This window comes from Phlebotomus papatasi, chromosome 2 (assembly GCF_024763615.1).
Source record: "Phlebotomus papatasi isolate M1 chromosome 2, Ppap_2.1, whole genome shotgun sequence".
NCBI lineage: Eukaryota > Metazoa > Arthropoda > Insecta > Diptera > Psychodidae > Phlebotomus > Phlebotomus papatasi.
The window spans coordinates 67,689,312-67,707,116 of NC_077223.1; the positions used below are offsets into that span (position 1 = coordinate 67,689,312).

The window sequence follows — 17,805 nt, forward strand, 5'->3', positions numbered from 1 at the left end:
TTGCCCAGAAATAAATCATCAAAAATCACTAAATTTGCGTATGATATGTAATACAATGGTAAGGAATGGGTTAAACTTCTGTGAAACTATAATAAGTAACTTATAAATATAGCTGATTTGAAATTAAAATTGTATGTAAAAGGGGTGGCAAAGCGTCCGAGGCTTTGCGAGCTGCTCGAACTCCCGAGAAAGAGCTCTGCCTTATATACCCTTTCGCAAGCATTCTAATGTACAGAAAATTATTGTCGAATTAAATTTGACTATAAATCACCACAAAACCATCTTGAAGTTGAAAATTGTTCAAGAAGAGGGCTTCAAAAAATCATTAATCTTTTAATTAATTAATTCAACAAATCGGGTGAAAATTAAGCTTCAATCTTGAATAATTCAAGATGGCGATTTTTCCGGTGATAGGTGTCTAAGGACGAAATGTTCAGCTGAACTACCTCCATAACATATCCAAAACTGAAGGAAATCGTCAGGGCCAATTTTTTTTTAAATTAGAAAAACCTCATTTTTTGCCTATTTTTGGGGGATAGGGAGCGCATGAAGGGGGAGGGGGTAAAAACAGAGAGATTACTTTCGAGATAATGTCATTTGAGGTGGGGTCACCGAAGACCGGAAGTTGATATCTCTTACCGTTTAAATTTTATATGGGTCAAAAGACTGAAAAAGTGCGAAAAACAGTATTTTTAAAATAAATTTATTACCGTTACTTTCCCGATCCATCACCGATTGTGACCGATGCAGTCGGGTTCAGAATTAAAAGATCTTTCAAAAATGTCCAAATTTGTCCAAATCCGTTGAAAATTAGGCCCTCCAGGCTGGTTTACCTTTGACCTTGAATAATTCAAGATGGCGATTTTTCCGGTGATAGGTGTCTAAGAACGAAATGTTCAGCTGGACTACCTCCATAACATATCCAAAAATGAAGGAAATCGTCAGGGCCAATTTTTTTTAAAATTAGAAAAACCTCATTTTTTGCCTATTTTTGGGGGATAGGGAACGCATGAAGGGGTGGGGGGTAATTTGGGTAAGTTAGTTAGATAGAATGTATTGATTTCTGGGGGGGTCACCGAAGACCGGAAGTCAATATCTCTTACCGTTTAGCAGCTAGGATGTTGCAAAGTTGAAAAAAAAAGTCGATTGTGAAAACTGCTCTCTCTTGGAGTTCGAGCAGTTAATATATAACAATAAAATTTTCCAATATAATTACATTCATGTACTTGTATCTAGCTTAAATTTAACAACATATTAGAGAGCTTTTATAATTGATATTATAATTGATATACAAGTCCAAAATTCTAAAGCAAAAAGAATTAGGGGAAGGTGGAGCTCCTTTGATCCGTTGGGCTACGTTATACAATTTTTTCGCATACACAATACGCAGCTTTGTAGAGGTTTCCTTCTTGAGAAAGAGAAACGCAGGGTCCTAAACTACATGCATTAGCCACCCCAATCACTCGATTGTAGCCTCATTGCAATTCTCTGGAGACATTTAGGAGAAATTGATCAACAGGATGCCCCAAATCTGTGAGACGCTTATGGCTCTGGGCTTTTTTTTCTTTAGTTCGCCTTCCCCATTTAAAATAGAAAATGACCAGTGATAAGCCAAGATAAGCTTATGGTAGCTGAGATTCTTTATAGGCAACTTCGAAATGCGTGCAACTCGGGGTGCTTGCAACTCGGAATGCGTGAAAATTCAATTGTGAGTTGAATTTTGGGGGTAAAGAATCACGTCGAGTTAATTTTATTCATTTCGACCGACAAAAACGGTTTACTCGACGCGATTCTTTATGGCTCCAGCACACCTTTTAGATCAGGAAAATTTCATGAAGTTGAAATTCGGATCTCTTCCTTTCTCACATGTTTTGCATATGTCTATCTCATTTTCTCGCACTCTTCTTCTTCTCTTAAACATCACTTCAAATTCAAATTAGCTCAATCGAATTTGGTATTCGAAAGAATGAGATAGTCATATGCAAAACATGTGAGAAAGAAAGGGTTTCGAATTTCGACGTTATGAAATTTTCCTGATCTAAAAGGTGTGCCGGAGCCATTACCCCCAAAATTCAACTCACAATCGAATTTTCATGTATTCCGAGTTGCACGCATTTCGAGGTCGCCTGTAAAGAATCTCATCTACCATAAGCTTATCTGGGCTTATCACTGGTTTTTAGGTCATAGGTATGTTTGGACGAAATGTTTACCCGGATTTCCTTCAAAACTTATCCAAAAATAAAAGCAATCGTTGGAGCCATAAAATAAATAAATATAATATATAAAGCCGTAAATAAACCCAAAAAAACATTGCTTTGGCGGGGTTAGGGGATGAGGGAATAAGGAAGAAAATCGTCTAGAGATAATGTTTTAATATTGGGAGTCACCGAAAACCGAAAGATGATATCTGTTACCGTTTAAGTTCAAGAGCGATGACAAGTTGGAAAAAGCGGACTATATAACTGCTCTCTGTTTGTTTTCAAGCAATATAGAAAAACAAATTGGTAAATTAAACTACTAAAAAATTCGAACTGGTCAGTGGTAATTTAAAATGAGAAGTATAAATTCAATTTAGTTAGTAAAAAGTCAAATTTGGTTAATAATGCAATCAGTTCTGTTTAGTAGACAACTAATAGTATTACTTACGTACCTCCTGCTCTGTTAGTTTACACCATTTTAACTATCGTGTCAATAAAAATCGAAAACTTACCCCTCAATTCTGAGATTAAAAAACTTAAAGATTGAAGCTAAATATTTATTGTAATTAAGAATTTCCTATTCTGTAGAGGTTAAAACTGAATTAAAGCCTTGAATAACCTTACGGTGCTATCACACCAGGATTTTGACAATTTAAATTTAAATTCAATTGAGCCAATTGAGCATTAGATTTCTAGAATTTACTTGAAAATTCTCACAGCCAGGACACATTTTGCAAGAAATTTGCTCAATTTTAATTATTGCCGCGAAATTTTTGATTGTGAATGACTCCGGAAAATGCGTGATAATACATAAAATGTCTTATAAGTCACTTATCTGTTATTCAGAAGGATCCCCAAAGCCAGAAGAAAGATTTGCAGGGAAAGGGCTGATGAAGCGACTCTCATACATCTTGTTGAAAATCTGTGTGAAGTCATATAAACAGGAGATTTCTTGGCACAATAGTGGCTTTGGAGGAAATTAGCAAATTACTCCCGATACTGATGCTTCACTCGCGTACAAGTTTATCGCTAAATTAGTGTACTTATTTTATTTTTTGGTCACAAATAATAATTAGTACGAGTGAAATAAATTTAATAAGACCAATTTTGGTTCAAAATACTACTTGTTTAACTGCAATAAAATTGAAATTAATGAGCAATTTTAACATTTTAATTTGCTGAATTTAAATTTAATTGAGCAACCACATTTATGCTATTTTAGCGTCTTTAAACATGTTTTGGTGGGCCAAGTATTAGTTTATATCAATAAATGAGCGAAAATGTATCAATTCAAATGATTTTTAATGCAAAATAACGCATATAAACAATTCATCTGAAAATTAAATTGAATTTACAAATTGAAAAAATCTTATTGTGATAGCACGGTTAAACTTAAAATTAAAAATAGCTTTAAAGAACTCTGTCACTTACATTTTAAATAAATAATAGCGGAGTTTTTTGTATTTTTGGCTTAAAATACATTTAAACAAAAATTTAAATAACCCTTTTTAAAGGTTGATTTAAACTTCAAAGTTAAAAAGATTTATCTCAGAATTGTGGGATTATCTTTTATTCACTGCAATTTCCTCGAAGATTTACCCAAAAATAAAACACAAAAAATGCTTTTAAATTTATTATTATTGTAAGTAAAATCGTGTAACAACTTTTCTGTATAGTATACAATAGAAATTCTATCATGTTTTTTTCTTATTCTCATCCTTTTCTCTTAACCAACAATTTTTTTTTCAATAGTAAGAAGAATTAGCAAAGAGGGCCTAAATTACAAAGTTTCAACAATTTTCCTTTTTACTATTGCTCCATCCAACGCTTTTTATTATTTGTTTTTTTTTAGTTATTAATCTAACATTTTCTTTTCTTTTAGTGATAAAATTTTCAGCTAGAGGATTGTTTTTTTTTGTATGATTCCTGTTAAAAATTTTTATTTGTATATATTTTTTTGTTTGTTTTGAAAAAATGCAAAGAGAAGAGCTTTGTTTCCTTGTATATATCAATGCCAAAGGGGAAAGATAGTTTTTTTTGCCACAATTTTCAACTAGATTGTTTTCAATTTACTTTTTAGAAATACTGTGTGTTGTTTTCATTTTTATTTGTGTATTTTTTTCTTTTGTGATTTCTTTTTAAATTTGTAGACTTTTATCGTAATAGATTTCTGTTAGCACATTAAAAGATTTGTGACATTTCTCCATCATTCTAGGTTTAGGACTTACACAATCTCCTTTGTTTCCAGTATTTGCAGATAATATGGCAAATTGATTGAAAGAAATTTCTTTCTAGTAAGTTAAGGAATCTTTTAAAAAAAATATAAATAACAATTTTATTGCATTGTGTGACAATTATTTTCCTACCAGAAATTTCCGCTCAACGGAGACTTCTTAAGCAGTTCACACTCTTTTAACTAATATATCTTCAACCTAGAATAGAAGGAATCTAAAGCATATTGTATGAGGTTTTTTTTCACTAAATCTCACAACTATTTTTTCACAGTCTCTAATTTATTAAAAAAAAAAAAAAACAAATAAACACATGAATTTTTACAAATAATTTCCAATAAAAAAGATTGTGAAATGAAAATTGCATTCTTTACCAGAAGAAGAATCCAGTTTGTTTTTAGACGCATGTTGGCGTCTTGTCCAGACTGAAGAAGAAGTCTTTACTCTTTGAGCACATCTCGCAAATTTTTCTGCTGTCCGGATTGAGATAAGTACAAAACCGGCAGCTCCATTCATTCTGTGCCCCACCACTCCCCACCATCCCATCTGATCCCCCATGCCTCACTGTCTTCCGCTGCTGCTGTTGATCCTGGATTTGTCGATTCTTCGTGTTCTCCTGATGCATCCTCTGCCTCTCAAGCGATTCCCCATTGTTATTATTGACATTTGTCGCTGCCGTCCTCGTAGATGTGCTCCTCCTCTGGACACTCTCCGTCTGAATACCTTTGGTCGCTGGATCACTCTTGGCCACTTTCACTTTATGTGCAACAGCCGGTATTGGATTCCCCGTCGCCCGACGCTCCTCATGGAGCTTCAGGGAACCCAAATCCAGGCCCTGCACCAACAAATCCCTCTCTCCCCCTCTAAGGTCCTTGCTGTATCCCTGCTTCTCCAAATTCTGAAAGACATAGTCCCACGACTCAAATGAACCCACCCCATCGTGATTTTTGTGCCTCTCCGGATCACTGCTGCTCATTTCATCCTGTGGCTCAATGTTGTGCCTTGTGTGACTGCTGATTATTGGTTTGGAGGAGCGCAAGTTGTTCCTTGCATAAATGTCTCCTTCCGATGGCCTTGGCCGCACCTTCAAGTGCCACGGAAATATTCATTTATCAATCCGAATAGGACAATTTTTAATCCTTGCTTTACCCTAAACACAAATTTTGCCATTCTCTTATCAACTATTTCCATAGTGAAAGGAACATTCACCTATTGACACAAGAGCTCGTGTCAAGACTTATTTGACACCCTACTTTGTACCATTTGGAATACGAAATTCGAAAATTTATCCTTATCGTAAAACACAGATTAATGAAAAAACATTAGGGGAAGGTTTTGCACCTTCGTAATATTGCAGCTTCGTAAAAGTTGATTTTTTTCCAAGTTACTAAATGAATTTCATCCATGGTCATATAATCTAAAAGCTAGCCCTACATCTCATATTTCCTGACAAACTTGGAAGCCTAGGCCTTTTTTCCTGGGTCCAAAAGGCAAAAATAAAAAATGGGCCTAAAATCGTGTTTCTGATGTGTAATATTTTATGCATTTTTGCACACTGCAAGTATCTTTTCGAAAAAGCAACTATTCCAAGTAATAGAGGGTTTATCAGGGTTAATATTTATCGTGAAAACCTTTTGCTTGAAGGGGGTCGTTTTTCTGGGTGGAGGAAAATTCATAAAAATTACCACCCTTGCAGCTCAGGAAAATTGAATTTTGCAGCTTCGTAAAAACATCTGTCAAAATTACTGACCATCGAATTTGAGAATTCCTCACTGTTTTGGATCATACTGTGCACGCCGCTCGGGATATTTGACTCATCAGAGATTCCACTGAATAAATTCGCAAGAAAATTGGGATATTAACCCTTTAACGACGAGACAGTTTTTGCGGACCGAAAATCAGCAATAAAAATGAAACGGATAGACAAAATCAGTAAAAAGTCTTACATCTAGCCTTAGAAAATCCAACAGAGTCTGATTCGGTGTATTTTTTACCTGTATGAGTGATAGGGACAAAAATAGCCTAAAAATTTAAGTAATTTTACTGACAATAACAATGAATGATAATTTTTACTCTAATGAAAAATATTATGTTTGAGTATTGTAGTTTCTTTTTCCAAAACGGTTTTGCTTAAAAAAACTTGAAAGTATAAAAAATAATTAAAATTAGTTATCATTATGAGAATTTAAAAATTCGTATTTTTGAGCTTAAAAATTTACTATGTAGCAAATAGCTAGAGACTTGCAAAAAATATCCTAGATTCCTTCAACCTTCTACTTTGCAATTACGTACAAACATAAGGAAAAAATAACTTTAGGTAGTCAGGAAAAATTATTTTCTTTATGGGACACCGGTGGTCCAATCGTCCTTAAAGGGTTAACTCTTTCGTCTCTTATGGGACTGTAGTACCCAAAGAAGCATATGAATATTCTATGAAAAACAATGTTTTTTAATTATTCAGAACTGATAAAAATCCGATTCTTGTGGATGGATTACAAACTATAAGGATGTCCAAATGTAAGATATTTTTTGTAGGACCTCAATTAATTCCTGAGCTTAGATATTTTTGATTAAAAATTGTGAAATTGGCTTGCAGCATATGCTGCGGTCCGGAAAGAGTTAAACAATTTTCACTAAAATCTCGAAGGAAAACACGCACTTCCCCATCAAAATGCGACTTCATCAGATGTTTTTATTTCACTTCTGTCAAATTAAACATTAAGCCTGAATCTGCTTATTGGTAGGTGTGATTCTTTCATTGCCCATGCGGTGCGTTTTGAGAATTTTTCATCCAATTGTCTTTGTTTTCAAGGTATTTTTCACATTTTACTTTAAATTAATCACTGGTAATTCTAAGAATCACTGATATTGAAAAAATGTTTTGTAAGACAGATTCGAGACGTTAGAGAAAAAACAAGGATTACAATAGGTGTGATTACTACTTTCCGATTTGTGCAGTGATGAAACTAGACTGCTTATGGTAGATGTGATTCTTTAATTGCCACTTCGATGTATTTTGAGTATTTCTCATTCAATTTTCCTTGTTTTAAAGTGGAACTTCCCACATTTCACTTTAAATTGGTGGCTGATCATTTTTGACATCAGTTACGTCCGAAATATGTTCTGTAAGACCCATAGGAGGTGTTAGAGAAAATCCGTGGATTACACTAGGTGTGATTATGAGAGAATCATACCTAACCAAGCTCTTAACTGACTGTCAGAATGAAGGGAAAAAATGGTTTTCCGAGTGTCAAAAAGAGTGTTAGAAAAATAGCTTAAAATTGATTTCTAATGTGTGATACCTCCTACAAATGGTGAAAACAAGTAGATGAAAGTTCCATCTAAGTAGTGATGCCCAAATTTTTGTGTCCGGTGTAATGTTTTCGGGAAAAATGAGGCCTACAGAGGTGGGAAAAAGTGGTACGAAGCTGAGTTAACCAGAGCACCTTCGTAAAAAATGCTAGTACATTTTCATTTTCCTGTAGAGGAAAATCCAAGGACTTCCAGGAATTTTGTGAGGCAGAATGGGCAGAATTATGAACCCAATAAGTAAGAGATTTTTTTGACATAGTGATATAATTGATTCGATTTGTGTGGCACTCAGTAAAAAATCTTAAATCTTGAACTCCTTTTTTAATACGAACCTTCAAAACCTTCCCCTACATTTCATTAGCTTCTCCACGGTACAATATTATTGAAAAAACTCCCAGTCATTTTCCAAAATAAATCAATAAAATAAATAAGTTCAAAACTAACTGAGAAAAAGAATATAATTTATGTGTTAAATATTACATCAAAGTTAAAGTTCTGAAAAATTGCTCAAAATTCCATAATCTAATCCTAAATTTGTAACCAGTTTAAAAGTGGTTAACCGGTTTCAGTGCCGTCCAAAACCGGTTAACCGTCAATCCTAAAAACCCGGTTATTTGGAATCACTAACATGAAACATAGCGGAGACTGGGGCACATGTAAACATTTTCAATAGATGCGAATTTGAGGTGATTTTCCAAGCACACAGTGATTTTGTGGAAAATATTTCTTAGCTTATGTTTTACCCTTGGGTATAGGCAATTCATCAAGGGTAGTGCCGATGCTGGAAAACAATTGAGTTTTCCATAAAAATAAAATTTGTGTCACTGTGCATTTTTCTTTTTTCACAAAATACCTGGGGTAGAAGTAAACACTTTCTGGGGAGGATGTAAACACCCTTTTTCCACCCTTAAAATTAACTTTGCACTACTTTCAATTATTTTAATTTCTTAAGAGATATATAAAGACAGTTTATTTTTCAAAAAATCACTACACTTTTTACAAGTAATAATTAAAATAGCAAAATAACTAAAAGCATGCAAATCAAAGACATTTTTCAATGAATTTTCCCCATATTTTGACATCATGTGACTTCTTATTGAACACAACGAAAAATTTCCCACCATGAGATGCAGCTGTCAAACGAATGAAATGAAGAAGAACAAAACAAATAATTTTGCCATTCATTATACACTCGCGGCATCTACAATTACGGGGAAATTGCCTGTTTACATCTACCCCAAATGCTGTTTTCTGACCAATTATTAATTCTTTTAAAATAATGAGAATTTCAATTTCTCTAGTAAATGTATTAATAAATTTGTAAAAGATGTAGGAAAGAACTTGTAATGCTACATTTCGATTATTTTACACCGTTTTTAATTTCCAGGTGGAAATCCAAATGACCAAAATAATCGAAATATCAACATTTTCGGGAAAAACGACTTTTATTTTTAAAGTATTAGGATTTTATTGACCAATTCATCTGTGGACATATATCCCCATGGTATCTATGAATGCTTATGGATTTTATCCTCTGGAGTCTTAAAATTAATGAAAAAAATCATAGTGTTTACAACTACCCCTGTTTACAACTACCCCTGTTTACTACTACCCCAGTTCCCCCTATGCTTCATGTGAGTTTTTCAGAAATTCAGAATAGCCAAGCAACGAACCCAAATGTTCCGCCACTAACGGTAATCCTGTCAACTTTAAGTGTTCTAGAGAGTTTTCTAGCTTTAATATCTGGATGCAATTGCACGTTAATTAAAATTTTTAATAGTTTAAAATTATCGATTTTAAAACCCATTTTGTTTTACAAAGATGAATGGCAAAAATTGTTTTATCGCATTACGAGGTTTTATTATCACAAAATCATAAAAATCTGATAGCAATTGCACTTACCTTCTGAGCCACTTTGACGCGGTGATAGTAGTCAGACAGTTCTCCGTTGGAGATAGAAGTGGCATCAAATGGCTGCTGATAGTCCCTGTAGTCGCCCAAATCTATTAAATTCTCCCCCCTCAGCCCAGCTGAACCCTTGGGCCGTTTATCCCCGCAGAAATTGCATCCCTGATACTCAGGATAGCACACATGATCAGGCTGCTGATGGTAGCAATTTCCTGAGGAATTCCTGTGCCCATAGGTACTCCCATTGATCACCATCGGAGGTGCTAAATGCTGCCCATTGACACTGTCGCAGGGCTGATTGAGCCCAGCCAGTGGGAAGCCTCCGGGAAGGGGATAGCGATTGCCAGCCGTATTGTAGGCGCTGAAGGAAGCGCAAGCTGGTGCATATCCATCCACACAGTCATAATTCCCATATCCCGGTGACCTGGCATATTCATAAGCCGGCTGGTCCAGGGAATAGTGCCTGTGCTGACGAATCTTCTCGCTGGGATGATCCAGGGATTTGGAGTGAGGCATTGCGTGGGGATTCATGTAGACTCCCTGTCCGGGCGTTTGATACCCATAATTGGGCACCGGATGCAGTGAACAGGGAGGTGCTACTGAGGATGGACAATAAGTGGACACAGGAGGAGGGGGAGGAGGAACTAATTGATATTGTCTCGAAGCACTGCAGGAATTGCAAGAATTCGTGACAGGGACATTGTAGTAATTATCAGATTTTTCCTGATGTGTCCTCTTCTCCTGCATTGAGAACACCATTGAATTGATCATCTGTTCAGGTGTTCCTAGGGACATGGCACGTAAAAAAAAATAAAAGAATAATGGAAGGGATTGCGGATGTTATTGATTTTCCCGCGGAGCAATTTCAGTCGCAGCTTGGAAAGTGTCCAAGAAATCTCTGCCTTCCGAGTGATTGAGTTGTTGTACACTCTTGTTTTACAAGAATTAGTGGGGGTATTTTCTGTCGGAAAATCACGTTTTCCACAATGATAAATTCTCAATGGAACAGCCGCAAGCATTTTTACGCGCATCTCATGCAAGAGTGCAACAACAAAAAATACACTTCCTAATATTATTTTTATCCATTTGGTATCTAGTGACCAAATGATTTCTGATTTTGGTGAACCCTCCGCCCCCCGCTCCCTTCTACAAGTAGACAATCCCTGGAAAACTTTTTTCCAAATATGAAAATCAAGGTAAGGTAAACGTCACTTTTACGTTACTAAAATTACTTTTCTCTGTAAACATGGTTCTACTGCAACTAACTAAATTATAAAATACTCATCAAAAAATAAATTAGGCCCACAATAAAATTTTCAATGAAGTACAAAAACATTGTGATTAGGGTAAATGTCCTAATTCAAAACCATTTCCAGACACTTTAACTTTGACAGAAGATTCAACACTTTAAATTCATATTTTTTCTGAAGAGAATTACATAAATTTGCTCCTTGACTCTTCTAGAATGTTACTATTTAGTGAAAATTCTTTAGACATAATTTGAAAACTTCTTAAATACAAGAAAAATACGCGATCGTAAAATGCTTCTATTGGAAACAAATTAATCCAAATGGAGACAAGGGAAAGTTTCTAATTGGAGACAAACAGCGTAAGTGAAACCGCGACGAAAGGCTTCCAAAACCTTGTTGAGTTGCTCCTGAGTGCAGTATTTGTGCTTATTCCTGCTCTTTTCTCCTTTCCCATCTAAAACAATAGGGAAATCTCTCCAAAGAGATCATATTTTCAGGGTTTCCTATTGAAGCATTTGCAGACACTTAAGAAAAACCCTTTTTATTCACGAAATAGGTAATTATTTCATTTGAAAACTTTAAATAAATACCGTTAACAATAAAGATTAGCACTTAATTTAACTAAAATTAACCAGAAATATGACATAAATGTTAAACAAATCCAATAAACAACAGTCACTTTATTGTGTTTTTCATTGGAAAACATGGTCGATCGATGAAAAATTCAATGGTGAAAAGGTACACTTTTAATTTTTCTGAGAAATTAACAAATTAAAATTTGTGAATATGAATGGATTTTCGCTTTATTTAGAGCAAAATTAACTAAATAATGAAACTGTGGTGTAGAAAATATATAAATATAGTAATTTGTATTTATCATGAAAATAGTGATGTTTTCATTTGGAGTAGCGAAAAAATTCCAATTAGAGCAGGTTTTGAATTAGCTTAATTTACTCTACATCACAAAATAATTTCTTAATGTTCTTCCTCTTTCATCGGGACGAGAAATCGGTAATTTTTAGTGATTTTCAGTGAAAATATCGTGCATAAACGAAAATTGTTTCCTAAGGGGCGTGGTTCCATTAAATTCCTAATTTTACGTACTAAAAAAAATATAAATAAAAATAAATTTATAAATTTAATAAATAAATTTTATCAAATTTTTCATTTAATTATTCATTCAACACGAAGCGCTTCTTGTAATTGTAATTATGTAACTTCGGTTTCTTCTTGTTATAAGTGGGGCGTTGCCAATTTTTCTGTGTGTGGGATTACTCGCATCTCATTTACATTTAAAAGAATATAGGATATTTTTTTCAAATCACAGTAAATTTGACTAAAGAGTGCGAGAAATATATGCAAACGCTTTAAGAAAGTGATGTGAATGACGACTTCATGAGTTTTTCCTCATCTAAAAAGCTAGAAAGTGGTTACAAAAATGACCGAAAAGAGTGCAAAATGTTCAATAAGTGGGACTGCTTTTTATGGGAAACCGGAAAAGTTACAAACAAGAATTTTTGTGGGTTACAAATAAAAAACCAACCTAAAACTGATTGGATATAAAAAAATAATAATGGTAATAATAATAACAAATGCAATCAAAAAATATTATATGAAAAATATGAGAGGTGAAAAAGCGTCCAAGCTTTGCGGAATGCTTAAACTCACGGGATAAAGCTATTCGTGAATTATCTTTTTGCATATTTTTTTGGGATTAAACTCATTCACAAATCGAAAAACAATTCGAAACTAGAAAATTGGCTAAGTGTCCTTTTTAAAACGGCCTTGTAATTAGTAACATGCTTACACGCACAGAAAAAAAATATTCGGAAAAAATAAATCAATTACGATTACTTCACCAATCCAATACCGATTGGAACTGATACAGCCGAATAAAAAATGTCAAGATTTAATTTAAATCTTAAGATTAAATTAAAAAAAAAAATCCGAAAATAAATATTCAACTTATCAGTTACTTTATGATTTCGATAAAAGTTAAAAATCGTAAAATTTTTAAAAATTCGATTTTGTTTCAATTGCAATATCTCAAAAACTAAGATATCGGATAAAGATTTTTTTTTTAAATTATTCTATTCAGCTGAAATTCCCAACAGGAACCTAATTTGAACGAAATCGGTAAAACCGGGTAAAACAGATTTCGAGATAATGTACAAAAACGTGTTTTTTTTTAAATATGTATTTCAAAAACCGAAAATTTCCGAAAATCCTACTGCTCATTTTCGGCATCAGGGATTGTCAAAAAATACCTAACGAATATATCAGACCGATCAGAGAAAGTCGGACCAACTGGTCTGATTAGAATAAGTGCGATTATGTTAAAATCTCACCATAAAATAAAATAAAATTGCTCATTTCAGAAGATTTTGTCACATTTCAAATGTAATTTCACTTTTAGAGGAGGATGGGGCAGTTTCATGCATGCATTGTTTTCGAAAATACACATTTTTGGGATAATAAATGACTATCTAGGAATTGTGCTATAAATTTTTATAGGAACAAATATAAATTAATTTTTAGAATGTGGTTCATATTTGTTTAGCAAATTAGTCTTGAAAACAAAGTCTAACTGCATGAAAACTCTTTTATTTTAGAGCTATAAAAATAATTAATAAAATAACCCCAAAGGGATATTTTGAATATAAGTTATTCAGCAAGTTGATTTCGTGAATTTCGATTCTTTTAAAATTAAGTTTTTAAGGATATAACTACACTGAGAGAAATCCGAAAAAGTTAAAATAACATTCCGGAAATGTTTATTTTACCTGGCAGTATTGATCCGAAATCGGTGTAAATATTATGCTTTTTAGGTGTATTATGGATCAAAGTTACCCTTTTTCATGTTAATTTTATACTTAAAAAGGTGTAAAATTAACACTAAAAAATGTTGATATATTTTTACACCTAAAAAGTGTTAAAGTTACGAGTAAAAAAAGTTAATAGCACCCTCTTTTTTCTCAGTGCAGGAAAAATTATATTTCAAGTTAAAATGCATTTTAATTTTGTCTTGCGGCACTCTTGCATGGGATGCGCGGTTCGATTGTGAGTTCAATGCAATCAATTGAATGTCTAAAAATAATCCTCAATATAACCCACCCCCTGCGAATAATTTAAAGAAAATCAATTCCTTGCGACTCTCCACGGAGCAGAGAACTGTGTCAGTGCTTTGCCCCTGTGACTGCCTGCTCCCCCTGCCCCGGAAATAGCCCAAAAATTGCACTTACCCGTATGCATGCTGCGGAAGGTGAAGATGTCGATCCAGTTGCTGGACACTTGCATAGCTGTGAGCCCTGAGAAGATCTGCTTGAGGATCTGGCATTCCACGAAAGCCATTAGGGCATCGCGGGAAACATTGGTGACCTGATCAGGACAGATGGGTCCTTCGAGGACAAGAGTCCGATTGGGCAGAACTTTGTAGCCCATAGCCTCGAAGATCTTCTCGGATTCTACCAGATTTGATTGGATTTCGTGGTAGTAGAAGCCCGAGTACATCTGATAAAGAACAACAAAAAAAACAGAGGGGGAAATTGTCAACTGATAGTTGATGAATCATTCCAGAGATTGCGAATGCCAACCTTGATGACGCGATACTCTTTTCGCCAGGGTCTCGTGAATAAATTATTGGCATACTGGCTGATGGACTCGAAGCCAATGGAAGCCTTGTAGGCTGAGGAATCATCTCCCTGGAGGATGGACTTCTGCAGGACGTAGGCTGTGACTGGAAGGAGGAATTTCTTCGAATGGGGCACAATGCACAAATAATCCTTGAGGCATTCCTCAAGTTTTCGTCGTTCCTCAATCTTCTGCAAGCTCTCCTCCGTCTCCAGGTACGTCCACTGCTGCTGCAGGATCTGCTGCCACAATTCCGGAAGCAAGTTGCAACCCACAATATCGGACATATCTTCTCACAAAACAAAACACTCCTAAACGAATCACAGAAACCTCCTCACCGGCTGTCACCCTTTCCCGTCGTCAGAATCCCCACCTACGGAGTGACAGAGAGTCCCAGTTAGTGCGTGAAAAGTCAAGATTTTCCTCGTGCCCCCAAATCTATTAATAAGCCTCCTTTCCTTCTATAAAAAGATTGTACCTTTTCAGTGGGTAGTTGATGTGTGATTTTTCGTCACTTGCAAATGGTGTTTCCACCTAAAACACCATCAACACTCCTGACCAACAATCACCCTCGGGATTGCCACTGAAACCATGGCGATTGAAGGAGTTTTTGGGGGTGAAAATCACAAAAAATAATCACTTGCAGTGTCCACGGGAAAACAAATATTTTTTTTCTCAAAATGTCAATGTCAGCAGGCTCAGAGGGCACCACAGTCGCAAAGTAGGAGCTCTTAGCCAATACACCCACCCACATTTTCGCGCGTTTTTTCTCATACAGACTCATTCACAATGGGGTTTTTGCAAATTATTCTCACGATTTTCACACCTGAAATATTGCTGAATAATCCCCAATATCGCACGATTTTCACCTTCTGTCTGGCTGAAATTCTCTCCCGCCACTCCTAGGAAGAACTGCAGATCACGCAACAGCCGGAATGCATAATCTTGGTGATCAAAATTAACTAGGAAGCACTGAGAGCAGGTATTTACATAATTCACCTAGTCGACACGATTGACTGTTCTTTGCGGGCCAATTTCGCGCCCCCAAGGGAAAGTGCCACTGAAAATTACTTAAAATATCCATAGACCTATGATTGATTTATTAATTTTATAAGAAAAAAGTGCATGGCATTTGAAGTGTTTACCAAAAATTCTGATAAGTCCAGATAAACTCACTGTACCTGAGATTCATTTCTCGCAACCTCAAATTTTCATGAAATTTGAAATTCATGACATTATTTCCAATTTTTCATATTTCTAATTTTTCATATCTAAAAAATGGGTAGCAAAGCGTCCTAGGCTTTGTGCGATGCTCGAACTCATGACTTAACCTCAAAAGTACTTTCGCATCATTTACCGTTTATTACCGGTACACAACCGATTTGAATCGATTCATAAATCACTCAATAGGTTCCACAAAATACTTTAACCCTTTAACGACGAGACAGTTTCCGTTGACCGAAAATCAGCAATAAAAATTAAACCGATAAATAGAACTTGTAAAAAGTCTTACATCTAAACTTCGAAAAGCAAACAGAGTCTTATTTGGTGTAGTTTTTGTCTCTATGAACGATAGGGACAAAAATAGCCCAAAAATTTAAATTATTTTTCTGACGATACCAATGACTGATAATTTTCACTCTAATGAAAAATTTTATGTTTGAGTACTGTAGTTTCCTTTTCCTAAACGGTTTTGCTTAAAAAAACTGGAAGTATAAAAATTAATTAAAATTAATTTTCAATATGAGAATTTAAAAATTCGTAATTTTTGAGCTTAAATATTTATCATATAGCAAATAGGTGGAGACTTCAACATTCTACTCTACAATCACATAAGAAAAAAATAACTTTAGGTAGTCAGAAAAAATAATTTTCTTTATGGGACACCGGTGTTCCAATCGTCCTTAAAGGGTTAAAGAGTAATAAAAATTATATTCAAACAAAAATTACTTATCGGTAAAAAACCGGTTCATTACCGGTTCACAACCGATTTGATCCGACTTATAAATCACTCAAAATATTTCCCAAAATACATCTTAGGAGTAATTTAGTTGAATTTCGTATAAAAATAATTTATCGGTTATGAACCGGTTCATTAACGATTCAAAACCGATTTGAACCGGTTCAGTTTTGTCGGAAATTCCAAGAGCCCAAACATGACCCCATTCGCTTGATAAATGCGCTCTCTAGTGTCTTTTTAACCTTTCATCTTGAAAAACGGTTACTAGGAATGATTCAACGGTATTTTCGTCTAAGAACAAGGACGAAAAGTCCGCCTGGATAATCTCTAAAACATATCCCAAAATGAAAAAAAATCGCACGACGCGTTTTCGAGCAATCCTAAAAAAAACATGGTTTTGAATGGGAAGGGGAGGGGCGGGGGGAAAATGAGGGGCATTTTAACGATCTTTGGGTCGACTTATGGGGGTTCCCCGAAGGTCCCAAGTCGCTATCTCTTACCGTTTGGCCTCTAGAGCTGGCGACAGCCGGTCGGACAGACAGACAAACAGCGTGACGACATTTGTCAGACATCGTCTGAAACGTGAAGATTTGTTGAGAAAAGTGGTCTCCGGGGGGTTGAAGGTGGAAATTTTAGGGGGTGAAAAAATCAAGGGATAATATACTGCTCTTTCCGTGGAGTTCGAGCAGTAATACAATTCAATTGAAAATAATCTGCTTTATAACTTGAACTCCATCACAGATGAGTCCTCTCCTCAGAGCCAAATGGATTAATGGTGCTATTACGAACATGTTCTTTTAGCACTTTACACTCAGTCCCGACATTATGCACTTCAGGATTATGAACCTGACGAGATTATGCACATGCAATTATGCAAGTTTGCCTACCATTGGGTGTCAATTTGTAAAATCATTCTTGAAATACCCCTCAGTGTATACTATTTTATGACGCAGGAAATTTGAAAACACTGCTTAATTTTCAGAATAAAACCTTAATTCCTTTCATCTAGGTAACAATTGTAAATATTCTAACAATTAATTGGACAACTGTGGCAAGAGAGTATTGTTTCTTGATGAATTTCTTTCTAACAGTTGAATCCTTTTGCTCTGACTACTTTTACTCCGCGCGAAATTCGTTCTACGGCGGCCGATTCATTCAAAAGAATCGCCTGCGGGTATGCAAATTGTCTCGATGCATAAAGCCATTTCGCGCGTTTTTTTTTGGTCCCGAAAATGTACATAATCCCGGGACTGAATGTAGTGTAATGCAGAAGCACTTCAGAACAGTACAGTGCTATAAAACGTGTTTATTTTTCA

The 17,805-nt window shown here is 35.1% G+C and overlaps 1 protein-coding gene across 1 annotated transcript; it reads right to left on the reverse strand.

Annotated features, from left to right (window-relative positions):
- Positions 1–4,088: 4,088 nt before the first annotated feature.
- On the reverse strand, positions 4,089–15,227 carry LOC129803949 (protein tamozhennic). The gene is made up of 5 exons (XM_055850844.1): positions 15,008–15,227; positions 14,493–14,902; positions 14,142–14,409; positions 9,644–10,434; positions 4,089–5,513 (listed from the first exon to the last, which is right to left on the reverse strand). The coding sequence occupies exons 2-5, from the start codon at positions 14,814–14,816 to the stop codon at positions 4,827–4,829; spliced, it is 2,070 nt and encodes a 689-aa protein (XP_055706819.1). The 5' UTR covers positions 14,817–14,902; positions 15,008–15,227; the 3' UTR covers positions 4,089–4,826.
- Positions 15,228–17,805: the final 2,578 nt, after the last annotated feature.